Source organism: Pagrus major, chromosome 8 (assembly GCF_040436345.1).
Source record: "Pagrus major chromosome 8, Pma_NU_1.0".
NCBI lineage: Eukaryota > Metazoa > Chordata > Actinopteri > Spariformes > Sparidae > Pagrus > Pagrus major.
Genome location: NC_133222.1, coordinates 30,274,934 through 30,288,669, shown reverse-complemented (window position 1 = coordinate 30,288,669; position 13,736 = coordinate 30,274,934). Strand labels below are relative to the sequence as shown.

General features: G+C 42.8%; 1 protein-coding gene across 3 annotated transcripts in view; it reads left to right on the top strand.

Moving 5' to 3' along the window:
• Nucleotides 1-13,736, top strand: part of tspan9a (tetraspanin 9a) — a 191,344-nt gene that overhangs the window by 170,781 nt on the left and 6,827 nt on the right. For all 3 annotated transcript variants that reach the window (XM_073472350.1, XM_073472349.1, XM_073472348.1), the window contains 4 exons: nucleotides 1,728-1,802; nucleotides 9,503-9,604; nucleotides 9,954-10,085; nucleotides 11,685-11,768. In XM_073472350.1, the coding sequence (XP_073328451.1) occupies nucleotides 1,728-1,802; nucleotides 9,503-9,604; nucleotides 9,954-10,085; nucleotides 11,685-11,768 (393 nt within the window). The remainder of the gene's footprint in view (nucleotides 1-1,727; nucleotides 1,803-9,502; nucleotides 9,605-9,953; nucleotides 10,086-11,684; nucleotides 11,769-13,736) is intronic.

Here is a 13,736-nt window from a genome sequence, read left to right as displayed (position 1 = left end):
GTGCCGGCTCCCTCGCCATGCAGGAGAGCTCAGTAAATATTGAGCTGAAGGGGAGTGAAGTAGGGAGAGGAGAATAGCATATGAGATGCAAGGCTATGTTGAAGATTAATCTGGGGAGGTATTAAACCTTCTTCCCCTCCTTTTATGCGTTCACAAGCCCTCCAGCACTTAGATCCTCCTTTATACCTCCCCGTCACTCCTACCTCCTCCCTCGTCTTTCTTTTTCTGTCTTTCCTTTATCCTCTTCCAGTGTTTCTGAGTGTGCTTTGCTTTATTTTATTATTGATAAATCTGAGTTGCTGTGTATTCTGCTCAGAATCATGGACTGTAACCTGAAAAAATGTGGTTCAACATTTGGTAAACGCTAGCAGCCAGTTAGCTTAGCTCAGCACAAACACTGGAAACAGGTGGAAACAGGTGGAAACAGCTAGCCTGGCTATGTCAAAAGCACCAAAATCTACTCACCAGCACGTGTAAAGCTCAATAATTAACATGATATATCTTATTTTATGTAAACATACTACAAGGAATTTTTTAACTTGTTATGAAACAATCTTAATATAAAACTAATGTCTCTATATGGCCTACATAGGCAAATCATCATCCCCTGATAGCTCTACAATACAGAACAGATCTTGGTGGTGCTCGTACCACTTTAGTCCACAAAGAACAAAAAATCAAAAATTCATTGTAGCTGCTTTAAAGGTCCAGTATGTGTGATTTGGGGGCTTTATGCTCAGAAATGTTAACACATAATATTGGCAGAAATGGAGTATAATTATTCTGTTTTGCTACCTAAACCAGAGCCCTTGATATCGACAGAGGGAGCGGGTCCTCTTCTAAAGAGTCTGCCATGTTGCATCGCCATCTTCCTAGTGTAGCCCAGAACGGACGAACCGCACACTGGCTCTAGAGCGGGCCTTTATAATTTCTTTCCGCAGCCATAATAGGGGAGGTCAAGACTAGAGGGGGGTGTTTGGTTGGATGCAATCTGCAGCCACACTGCTAGATGCCACTAAATCCCACACATTCCAGCCCAAGACAGAACCCCCTCTAAAACTACAACATGTCCTCTTTATACTGTTAAAGTGTTGTAGGTCGATTTAGTAGCATTCAGAATAAGGCTGGGCAGTATGTACGATATACAGTAATTGCTATTTTAGAAATATTAAGATATATATTGTGTTTTGTGATATAGCCTAAAAATATTGCAATATTGTTTTAAGCCACCCTGCTGTAATTCAGACAGAACCCAGCTAGCTGTTTCCCTCTGTTTAAAGTCTTAATATTAATCTAACAGGCTGCTGACTGTATTTCATATTTACTGCACAGTGAGATTCTTCTTGTAATCTGACTCTCTGCAGGAGAGCAAATGAGCATATTTCACAAAGGTCGAACTATTCCTTTAACCCAGATTGACTGATCATTTTTCTGTGCACAAATATAGAAGGAAATAACACACCCACACATTTTCATTAGAGGCTAGAGTCTGAATCAAAAACACCACAAATCACAGACGTGGAGCTTATTATAAAATGTATAAAAACTGTCGCGTATGTAATCTACAGTCGTATAATGGCTGTTGCTCCTCAGAGACACAAATGTGTACAACAAAGGCCTTGTCTCTCAGATTTATATTCGACATGTTTTCGCCGGTATGACAAGGTAGATTTACACAACTGCCAGAGCAATTGTTAAAACGAGCCTCTCCCACCTCTCTCTGACAGTTCTTCATTGTCCTGCTGATAATTCTCCTGGCAGAGCTGATATTACTCATCCTGTTCTTCGTGTACACAGATAAGGTAAGTTAATTTTCCCTGTGTTATGCCTGAATGTTAAAGTGTATGTCTGTTATCGTTCCGGTTAACTCTGGAACATTTTCTTCACTACAGCCTGTGAGCCTCACACACGTACATCCACACACAACTGCACAAAGCAGTAAAAGGTGTTAGTGTGATAAACCTATCCGTGTTCCAGTTGCTTCCAGGAAGTTTTTATATATGGTTGTTTCTCAGGCAAGAGGTTGAATGTCTGCATTCTGCCGTTAACCCTGCAGCCAAAGGTTAGGCCACAAAATGCAGCCCAATCCCCACCAGTTGGCTCCCCTTAATTGGTCCCAAGCACATTCCCATGACCTTTTAAGAGCTAAAGTCAGGTGTATGTCTATGTGGTGGCAGCAGATGACGATATATAAAGCTCTGGAGATATTTGACATCCATAAACAGACTGGATTTTCTCAGGTTTAATTGAACTGCCCCTCGAGTGCTTCATCCTAAAGATGACAAATGTCTCATGCAGGTCCAACAGTGACGACTTCTTTCTGTTTTCAAGGGCACGATGTTGATAGATCAGTCTATTTATATATTCAAAGTCTCCATGTCGCCTGGCCCCTGAGACGTCGGCTAATTCTCCCTCTTTGTTCTGAGGTTATTGCTCAAACTTAGTCTCTCAGGCAGATAAAGGAATTCATTTAGCAGCCAATTCTTTTTCAGATTTGGATCAGGTCTCGGAGGCACACCCCATCAGGAGTAAATATGTCTGCTGCCTTATCTCCAAAATATTACCGGCTTAACTTTGGGGAGAGAAAAAAAAAAACCTCCAAACCCTGATCCCTCCGGTGGAATTTTAATAGAGAGCCTCTTGACTTCGCAGCAGCGCCTTCCCATCACCTGTGAAGTCGGGCAGAGAAAGCAAAGTAGGGCTGAAATCAAATGAGTCTGCATTAGTGAGAGATAGGGCGGGAGGACTGTCTCATTCACATAAGATCCAGTGAATAGCAACCGTGTTTTATGTTTCTCCCATCTTGCCAAATTACAGTGTGTTTATCCTGGCTTAGACCTAATGGGATGTGAAACCGCAATAAGGCTGATCGCTACCAAATATATTCCCCTTTATTGGTCTTCAAAAGTCATTGGAAAGCAAGGTCATCACAGCAAACTATGTTATTGGAGGTGACATTTCCAGACTGCCTCCGAATGAGACGTCCTGCAAATTTGAGGAAATCGTGCGACGCTATTACTCAGATGGTATTATGCGTTAAATAATGTCAGGATTAGATGAAGGACAATCGGTGTCCATCACACAAGGACCTTCAGATGTTTTCCTGTTTTCTCTCATCTTGCTTGCTTGCCTCTCTCAAGTGAGATCTTGTATGCCGTGTGAGGCTCCCCTCATCCTCTGCTACAGGCTGTGATCACAGGAATCACTAATTCACTTCTCCTATTTGATCTCCTAATCACAAGGCATTTATTAACAAGTCTGGAAGACATACAGTAGTTGGCAGCTTTTAAACGCGCATCGGCAGAGGCCTGCAAAACAGATATTTTAGTCTTTCAAATAGGTCATCTTTAAGTCATGAGTGACGCCTTGGCAAACTGTGATCCCCCCGTTTGACAAGCTGTCGACGAGATATGGAGAAGAAGATCTGGTTTTGCAGGGCGAACACATTTCTCCCACTGCTTTCATTTAGTCACCCCGTCTCCCATCTTGCGTCGGCATTTCCGCCAGTTTAATCTCTCTTAAGAGGCACTGCTCTTTCTTCCTAATGGAGAAATACTCTACTCGCCTTCAGGTATGGCTAATGTGTAGGTCCCCCCTCTTTCCCTCCACAGCCCACTGGTGTTAAGCTCTCTGATTAAATGCCATGTAGAGGCCGTAGTATAATAAAGGCTGGCCCTGCAGTTAGCAACCAGCTGACTACAGCAGATGGTTGGGCCACAAACCAGATTACAGCCATCCGTCTTTAACGCCGTGACCTCATTGTGCCTCCGTCAACCCAACACGCGGAGCCGAACGCCAGTGAAGGTTTATTAGCTCAGTATGAGGAAACAGTACCTGGCAAGCAGAGGGGGGAAGCACCAAAGCATGTGCCCGGGGATGTAGAGAGAAGGGGGAAAAATAAAATGCATAGAGGGGGGGCGCTCTTTGCATTTAGATGAATGTGCTAGGGAAGAAAGTCGTTAGAAGAGAGAGGGAGAAGAACTTTAAAATAGTCTAAAGGGAAGATCAAAAAAGGACGGATGTGACAAGAGTGAGGTTTAGAAAGCGATTCCAGAGGAAGGCGATGATGCACAGAGGAGGAAGGAAGGTTAGTCACATAAATGACTAGTTCAGAGAGCAGGTGAGGCCACACCACATCCCTAATTTATCTCACTAACAACCCAGCAGACACATCTAATGGCTGCATTCATTTACAGGCAGATTTCTGTTCAATCCCCGGCCGCACTTTGCTTTTTCCAGACCAATTACAGCGAGGTAGAGAGGGTCTTCCCCTCACTCTGTCGAGTGCCCTGGCCTCAGGCTACCCGACACGGGCTTAGAGAACAAACGAGGGAATAAAGTATCCTGTTTAATGATGTGCTGTTGGGGACCTCTGGCTGTGATGCTGTTTCTCTCCACATCATTTATTACACTTTCTAGGCAGTTAGCTGACGCACTTGTTCAGAGCCATGTGGCAAGAGCAACAGTAAAATAGGAGCCAGTGTGCCCAGACTGTATACATGTGACCCCAGAACAATTGTGAGAACAAGTGTGCAAGCACAGAACACTTCTGGAAGAAATACCTTAGCATGAATGTAAAAGGTTTCTCTGGGTTGAAATGAGTTTATCCTTGTGTGCGCAGCCAATGATGGAATATGGGGCGTGACTGTCACTTCAGTGTTTGGTTATAAGGAAACACTGTTTCAGTACTGTTGTACAGCCGACTGGAGAGAAGCCAACAAAGTCTCTGTGATCTGACAGTGAAAAAGAATTGCTTTCCTTCAGTTGAAGAACTGTAAAATATTCGTTGATTTGTCCTGAAATATATAACTGTTAAAGACTTCAAAGTATGAGTCATGTTAAAAGACTGACGATGAGATGAGAAGGGCGAGATGAGATGAGTAGAGCAGGGAATAGAAATTTGAAGAATAGTCCTGCAAAGTGGAAATTTGGTCTCTCTGAAGTCCTCTCTTTTATGATAAACACCCTCAGGGTTGGTGTACATTTCTAGTTATACCATCGGCATGATTCTGATGCCTGCGTACAAGTTATAGTAGCTATAATAAGGTGGGACCTTACCACTTTTAACTTACCACCATCAAAATGTCCTCGAGCATGATCTGGAAGTATGTCACAAATAAGACATCACTTTGTCTTACCAACACATGTGCTTTCCATGTGGTTTTGACATGAACCGTCAGGAGAATCCAATGTTTTTCCAGGGTGCAGATAGTCTTTTGTGAAACTGCCATGATAGTCAAGAAGGATAAATACAGAAGTAAAGGAAGGAGTGTTTACACTGGCAATAATCAATGTTCTTATATTGACAGTGAATCACATGACTGCTTGTATGTGAAAGTGGTTGCTTATAGTGACAAACCCACAGAGATTTATCACTCTACCCTGTCATACCCCTCAACTCTACAGAGCATTATAATGCTTTACGCGAATTGTTTTCCAGCTTTCGACTTTACCATTTACTTCATTGTCAGCCACTGCAGGCAGCTGTTTGGAGCAAAAATGCTCTAAGCCTATTATACACGACCTGCTCAGCACCAAACAGCAGTCAGACAAAGCTAACGATGTACTGGTGATCATAATGGAGCGTTTAGCAGCTTAAAGCAACATTATGTAACTTTTTTTTACGTAAAAATAACATCTTCAAAATCAAGTTGATGGTTCAGTGCCTTGTAATAGGGTGAATGGTGTCTCTGTCTCAGCCACTCCGCCCCCCAGACGACTAAAGTCTAGTCCGAGATTTACTCTCGTCTGGACCCATGCTCGATCACTCTTCTTTTTTCTGCTTAGCGTCCTCCGTCAACATCCTCTTCCATTTCTCTTCCTCTGTCATGATGTCTGTAGAGCCCGCTGAGCCCAGTTGTGACGGTCCTGTTTTGGATCTGAATGCAGCGTCGCTCCCCTCCAGCCTTCTTTACTGTTTCCCTCTTCTCCACAGACATTAAAACCCCGGCCTTGTGATAGCAGTTTAACGGCAACATTCGCCAGTGCTTTGTGCAGAGAAAGCTAGTTGCACAGTTAACAGAGCTAACTAGCAGTTAGCAGCAGCTACAGTAAAGCTACCTGTCCATCAGGAAACCCGTCCATCCCGGAGTAGAAGCAGAGCAGCAGGAGGACGTCATAAGAAAAACCAGAAAACCTTCTCTTTATTAAACATGATCAAGTTTCACCAGAATCAGTGATAGCTGGTGCTGTGTGTGATGTAGCGCCTTCAAGTGTTACGCACTCATATGAAACAGGTGACTGGGACGCAGAGTGACTGAGAAAGCATTTTTTTAAGGTAAAATAGTTACATAATGTCACTTAATGTCAATTTTTCAGTGACCGACCAATCTCCGACCAATGCCTTAGTCATGCATTAGTTACGCATGGGAGCCCATGTAGCTCCGAGCTCTGTTCTCCTGCCAGTGTGCACAGAAGGTGGCAGACTACTTAAAACTTTAGTTTCTATCTTGCTACATTTACCGTATGTACCATTTGTCTTATTTCACAGATGGATTGTTTTTTCATCTCGTTGGCTTCTTTCTCACAGTTGTAATATGTTTAGTAAACCACCTGCATAGTCTGTGGATTTTTTCTTCTAACTGAAATTGTACTGCAGAGACTGTAATTCATTTGAAATTAAACACTGTAACATCGTTTGAAGAGAGTAATTGCTCAAAGTGATAAATAGCAGCAGGGTGAAAGTGAATAAAACTCCAACACCAATACACTAATTGCTCTTCTATACACCCATCGCACCACCTACTGTAAATAAAGCAATAAGCAATACTTTTCTTGTGTTTTGTGAGGAACTCAAACCGCCCTCTGAGACACCAGTTGTCAGCCAGTCGTCCTCGGAGGCAAAACTAATGAGAAAAGAGATGCGAGGGAATAAACACTGGGGCACAACTCACATATTTTTGGATGTGTTCTTCTATGTAACAATTTGTCATCTACAAAGTGCATGATGTGACCTTTGCTGTCTGAACAGGAAAATTGGATTTGTGCTGCATATTCTACATGGGAACACCGAAAAATCAGATCTTTCACATTATTTAAAATTGGAGCAGACAGGTCGGTCATGGCTAGGTACTCTGGTAATGAGTAAGCACTGTGGCTCTGTGTCTGCGCGGTGACAAGTCCCAGCGTACCTGCACATGTCACCAGATCTGGGGCCTAATTCTGACAGTAGGGAGCCCTTGCACTGGAATTATTATTGTCTCTGTGCTGGGATCAGATTAAACCAAAGATGTATGATTGTTAGGCTTGATAAAATTGTTCAAAGCATTAAGCAAACAGATAATTAAAGACAGAATAGCTTTAATACCCCGCCATTTGGTGATTTCAGCACTGGCTGGATGTTTCGTGTTATTACAGCATCTCAAGTGACAGACAGATGTTTATCTGACAATCCACCACCCACTCTGTGTTTTCAGTTCTAGTGCACAGTGACAGAAAACAAACACCAATTTGGATAGAAAGCCTATTGCTTCCTCCGCCCTGTCAACATGTAGCCTACATCTGCATGTCTCCCTCTGTTTTCTCCCTTGCTGTGACTCTTGTGTGTGCCGAGCTGCACGCTTCAGATTTCTGTGATGAATGCGCTGTCCTGTATTTCCAGAGGAAACCAAAGGCTTATCTACCTAATGAGAAGCATGAGCAGTTCGTCAATATGCAACTCTTGAGGTTTTGCTTCGATTCCCCGTGGCAACTTTTCGAGAAGACTTACTGACCGGGAGTTAGACGCTGCCAAAGAATGGTGTCGGACCTTTATTTGTTAACAATTTCCAGTACCGGCAACACAAGCTTCAGTCAAGAAGTTAGTTTTCCTTAACCGAAAAAACAGGCTAATGCGACAAAGACGTGTTTGTATCTGCTCTTTTTGCGAGGAGAAAATGGGGCAGAGTGTTACATGATCAAATCCCTGTTTGTTCTGCATTCATTTGTCTGCCTCTCGTTAGCGGTAAATCTGGATCATTAGGTTTCATTTCAGGCTGTAACAAAGACTTCCACACATGAAATGGAAGATGTACAGAGACTTATTGGAGACTCAGAATATGATTTTTATTGTAGAAGGGGGCCCCCTGCTCTCTTGTGACTGTGTCAGTGCGAGGAGTCAGTAATGAGCGAGCAGCATCACATATAGCCTAGATGGAGAGGAGAAGATAGAGGATGGAAACAAAGTGCGAGGCAGAGATTGATGATGCTGCTCTTCATCTCATTTTCCTGCACAAGGACAGATATGGTGGGGCCTGCAGCCCGAGGTGCAATACGCAGATCCGCTCCTCTGCATCAGCAAAGTTACGGAGCGAGACAGAAAAAATGTGATTTGAAATGATACTCATGTTATTACAAAGGTTTTAGCTGGTGTTTTAAATTGGTTTTGCATGATTAATGATTACTAAAGCATTTTATTGCCAAGGAAACTTAACACACTAAAAATGTGTGTCACTTTATGTTTAATTCAGCAAATAGTTTTCTTCTGTCTCACAGCTCAGAAAACACACGGTTTGAGGGGGTTTTCTTCCTGCCAATAAACCACTGAACCACTTAATTGAAAGCTTAATCTAGTTTTCTGTATGATCAAAGGAAAGTTTGGTCTGTTTCTCATATATGATGAAGTGTACAGAATACAGGTTTCTGCTGAGATACACAGGTAATTAGTCAAGTGACATTAAATCTTATCTACCAGGCTGCTTCAGTTGTTCATCTATTTTTTTTTCTAAACTGCAGGATTTACTGAGCAGCCTCCAAACAATGTCTCGCTAAACACCAGTCCTCCCTTTCTGAGTAAAGAAACTGGTGAATCGTGAAAAGAAGCTTGTTGTTTCAGACACGATTCTCTTTTCTTATTGTGTGCAGATATTTTTCCCGGGCACAGTCTGAGGTCTTAAGCTCCAAATTAAAGCAAGCGCGCTCTTTTGGTTGTGATATAACTTGTATTGCTGTGAAGATGTGCAGCATGGCTCTGGCAAAGCATGTCATTTTTCCAGTAATAATTACCCCTCATCTGAAGCGCCTCTCAATCTGTCCTGGCAGTTAGCAAATCCCCACGGGCAGAGCGAACTGCAGGAGGACTAAAGCTCTGATTTTGTATCTCATTAACACATCCAATGAGATATTAATCTCCATCAGACATGGCACAACCCTGAGCACATTGTTGGGGTTCAGTCAAGAGGAAAATAATTTGCTCGCTCTGCTCAAGGGCATGTTGAAGCTGTGTGTGTGGAGTGAAGCAACACATGACATGTGTCAGATCTGCAGTCATCATCGCAAAAGTCCAAGTCACTGTCACAGGGTTATTTTTAGATGACAAGAACAAAAGTTACCTGTAGCGTTGCATTCTAGTTGTTGGTAAGCCTCAGTGGTCAAACTACGATTTTCAATAACATAAATACATCCTTACAAACACTCTCTAACTGCCTACTCCAATGTGTAAAGACTATAATTAATGCTATAACTCAACCAACCACTTTAAACCAAGGCCTCTAACCAAGGCGAGTGTTGTCTCTTTCATCTCCAGGTGAGTGAGAACGCCAAGCAGGATCTCAAGGATGGGCTGGCTCTCTACAACTCAGAAAACAACATAGGCCTGCGAAATGCCTGGAACATCATCCAGGCAGAGGTAGGCCGACCTCACACACCACGCATTACATCAAATATTAGACACACTGGCTTGACTGTTTGCTCCCAACACTAGTAGTGAGACATAAATGCAAAGTTTAACTGAATTATTCCAGCTAATGTATCTCCTGGCTTGTAGCTGCGGCATTAATGCGACATTAAAAGTCAAAAGTGGCTGTTGAAGTACACTCCATTCCATTATTGCGGTCCTCTACAGCAAAGGGACTCATTAAAATACTCGTACATTAAAGTTAGTTTGAGGTCTGCTTTGGCTGACAGGAAGCATTAACCAACCTTGTGTGCGTGTGTGTGTGTGTGTGTGTGTGTGTGTGTGTGTGTGGCATTCACAGTGGAAGTGCTGCGGTGTGATAGCATACACCGACTGGCACGAGGCCCTGAAGGAGAAGGTCGTTCCTGACCGCTGCTGCCAGGAGCATTACCAGAACTGTGGGCGAAACTCCACCAACATGTTCTGGAACAGGGTGAGTTCAAGCTGGATGTAGATGCAAACTTGTTTTTTTTTTGTAATTCATGCACTATATGATAACCATGTAAGGAACACAGGATAAAGTTGCAGAAAAAAGATGTTATTAAATTACAGATACATTCAGTAAAAAAGGGGATTACTAATAGGATGGCTATTTTAAAATATGGAATGATACACTAGCCTGTAAGTATGCACATGTACACAAATGACAACACTTAACGAGTCTCACAGAACGTCAGTCTGGTCTGGTATCGGAATACATTTTTAAAGTAATCCTCCCGACCCTGACTGAATGGCCCTCCTGGGCTGAGGGGTCCTTGGGCTGAGACAGAGCTTCTGTTTGATGTGGCTGTTATCATGTCTTGTGGGAATGTCAATTAAACAGTTACAAAGAGAGTCAAAAAAGTACAAAGACATGCAAAATAAAGTCAGAGGCACAAAATTACGTCAAAGAGACACTAAACGGCAACTTAGAGAGACAAAACCACTACAAAGACCGGTTACATGACTTCAAAGAGACTCAAAACCACTACAAAGAGAACCAAAACGACCACTAAGAGACACAAAACCACTACAGACGCAGACAAAACAATGCAAAACAACTACAAAGAGTTTTGCCTTTTGTTGTTTTGTTGTTTTCCTACTATCTGGCTTTCTTGCTCCGAAGGAGGAGTGGGGTGCCTTTTTACATGTTTGTGCCCAGGGGCCTATTGTCTCATAATACCTCCATAGACATAGCACCAGAGCATCAGCTAGATTCATATATTTTCATTTTATATCAAATTGTGTTTGAATATATGTGTTTTAAAAAATAATTATGTAGATTTAAGACAAATTATATCAATACAAGATTCACAGGAGACATAAGAAGCATAAATCTTATATATCTTTGGTCCATCTGTTCAGTAGACGGTTTTACAACTCTCTTTAAAGTTTTCTTCTTACTGCAGAATTCTGATCACACCGGATTTATTTCCATTATGCATGAGACAACAGCCTTTTTTATCCAAAAACCTTCCAGCACAATGTTCACCAATCTCCCCCCCTTCATTACAAGTCTAATCTGCTAGTGGTCTGGCATGTGGTTTGTTAGCAGGCCCAAAGTAGGGGATTAAAAGCTGTAATATAATTGCCAAAATGAGAATAGACAGACACTGAGCTGGTCCATTGGGAAAGCGCTGCACTAAAAGCTTGAGTGTAATCCAGCCCAGAGGAGACGGCCACACGCTATATAGTTAAGTCTACATGCTGCCGCAGCACCCACACTCAAGAAGGGGTACCACTTTGCAGCTGAAACTTCCATTAACTCCTTCCCCTGCCAGTGAGTGACCTCTGAATGAACCTAGTTGGAAATACAGTTAAGAGTTAGTGCACACACCTCTCCATATGGCCCATAAGTCTGCATATAAAAGGCATCACTCATGGGTAATTCATTTGCTCACCTAGTCGTTCATTCATCCGAGGGTATATCTCATATGTAGGAGGTGCATTATCCTGGAAAAGCGTGAACTGGATGGCGACACAATTCCTCTGCCACACTCACACAAAGCGTATTTCTTTAGCGGCGTCCTCACTTGCCTTTGTTCCATTTCAGGGCTGCTTCGAGAAAGTGGAGGAATGGCTGGATGACAACAAGCACATGCTGGGAACCATAGGCATGGTCATCTTGGTAGTGCAGGTAGGAGGCTCAGTGATAAATTGTTCTTTCCGTCGCCATTTTTTTCCTCTCCTCTCCCATTTATTTTCCTCGCTGGTTCTTCTGTTCGCTTTGTGTCTCGGTGCATTTGTTTGTGTCTGCCTGTCTGGCAAGGTTAGAAAAAAAATGTGTGCATCCAGTGGCCTATGTGTCACAGTCTTATACCGAGAAAGTTATGAGGCCTGTGCTCAGTCGGCGTTCTGGGCACCCACACATCTTGAAATATTGAAGTCACTGTCTTCTGCACCCTGATCTTGTCTGGGAGAATCACAGCCACCTGGCTCTGTGCCAAGTAAGCTGTAGTCATGTATAAGGCGCCATGAGAAGATAGGAGAGCAGGAACACTGAATATAGAGGAGCAGGTGTAGAATAGCAGATTAGAGGCACTGTTGGAAGATGTGATAGATATTCCCCCTTAGATACCGCTTCTCACTTTGTCCTAAACTCTGCTTTACATCTCTCCCTCTTTGCACAGTGAGCGTCTCACTGTCTCTGCAGTAGCTGTTCCACTTACTCAGAGGTTGTGTCCTAAAAGTGTCTTCAGACTGAACAAAGCAAGGTGTATTTTTGCCTCGCATTCGCACAAATTTGACTGTTGGATTGTTTTTGCATTTGGTGTTCATTATTTTCAGACAGCGCTACTCAACTTCATCTTGTACACTGGCAAATACAAATGAAGAGATGTGTGTTTGTCTGTTGTCTGTGTACTTTCCACCTTTAGCTGACACACCTATATGTCACTCCTGTGGCGAACTCACCAGCTGGGCACCAGCTGTATGCAGTGGGGCACCAGCGCACAGAAAGTTGTGACATATTTATAGTGAAGAGAAGGAAGTTCACTGTTCCAGTTTGCCTGCTGGAAGGTCACCCTAGAGGGCACTTTCCACTAATGTGTCAGTGAATCCTCAACAGTTGAGTTTCTTTCCAGATATAGCGTACATTTTAACAAACTTTCCAGAAAATGTGCAAAACAAAATACCAATTAAAGTGTGTTTCCTTCCACTGCTGTTATACAAATATTAGCAGTTGGCCACATTGAGATAGCAGCTGGTGAGGCTAATTCTCCAGCCGGGGCCTATTAAAACATAGCAGAAGAAGAATAAGGCATGGCCAAGTGTCGTCAAACCTTAGACATATGAAAACGGTGCAGAGAACATGATGAAAATTTGTTTTTGTTTCATTTGATTTAATTAAATCCATCCAAACATAACCAATTTTTTTATCCGCCTAATTCACATGCTTCACATGCATGTCACAATTTATTTACTAAGTCTGTTACCACTTTGCACTTTGCCCTTTTATTTTTATTGGTGCATTAGCTTTTAATTTCCTACTTAGCTCAAATTGAAAATATGCCTGAAAACAGATGGATGGGAACTCGTTTGAAATTCCTGCTCATGCTACCTGCACCCTGCTTCATTCTTTTCACTTTTCATGCTTTCATCATTTCCTCTTGCTTTATTTTCCGTGCCCTGCCGGGTCTGACTGTGACTGCGCTCATGCAAGACAAGTCCTCAGTTTGCTAATCCATGAGTCCATGGTTCACTCACAGTAAGGTGGCCTCACTATGAAATCTCCCCGCTGACATTCTGCACATTTCTAGTGTCCTGAGGGGGAGATGGCGCTTGAGCTTTAGTGCAAGTTCACCGCTTCACTGAGAGAAAGTCCGAATTAAATATCTGCCGGCTTCAGACCACTCTGTATTCATGACAAGATCACACACTTCGTACATGCTCACATGCATTTATTCTAACTCGCCGGCTTTCATCTCTCCGTGTGACACTATCTCCTCTCTGTTTGTTCATTCATTCAAGCACTCACACACAGTAAGCACATGCAAAACAGTGACAAATATCAACCCTGTTTGGAGACTGATAAAGTCATCGCTTCGAGTGAAACCCCACAGCACCGTCTCGACAGACATTGATTTTAATGATCCCTCTCCCTCTC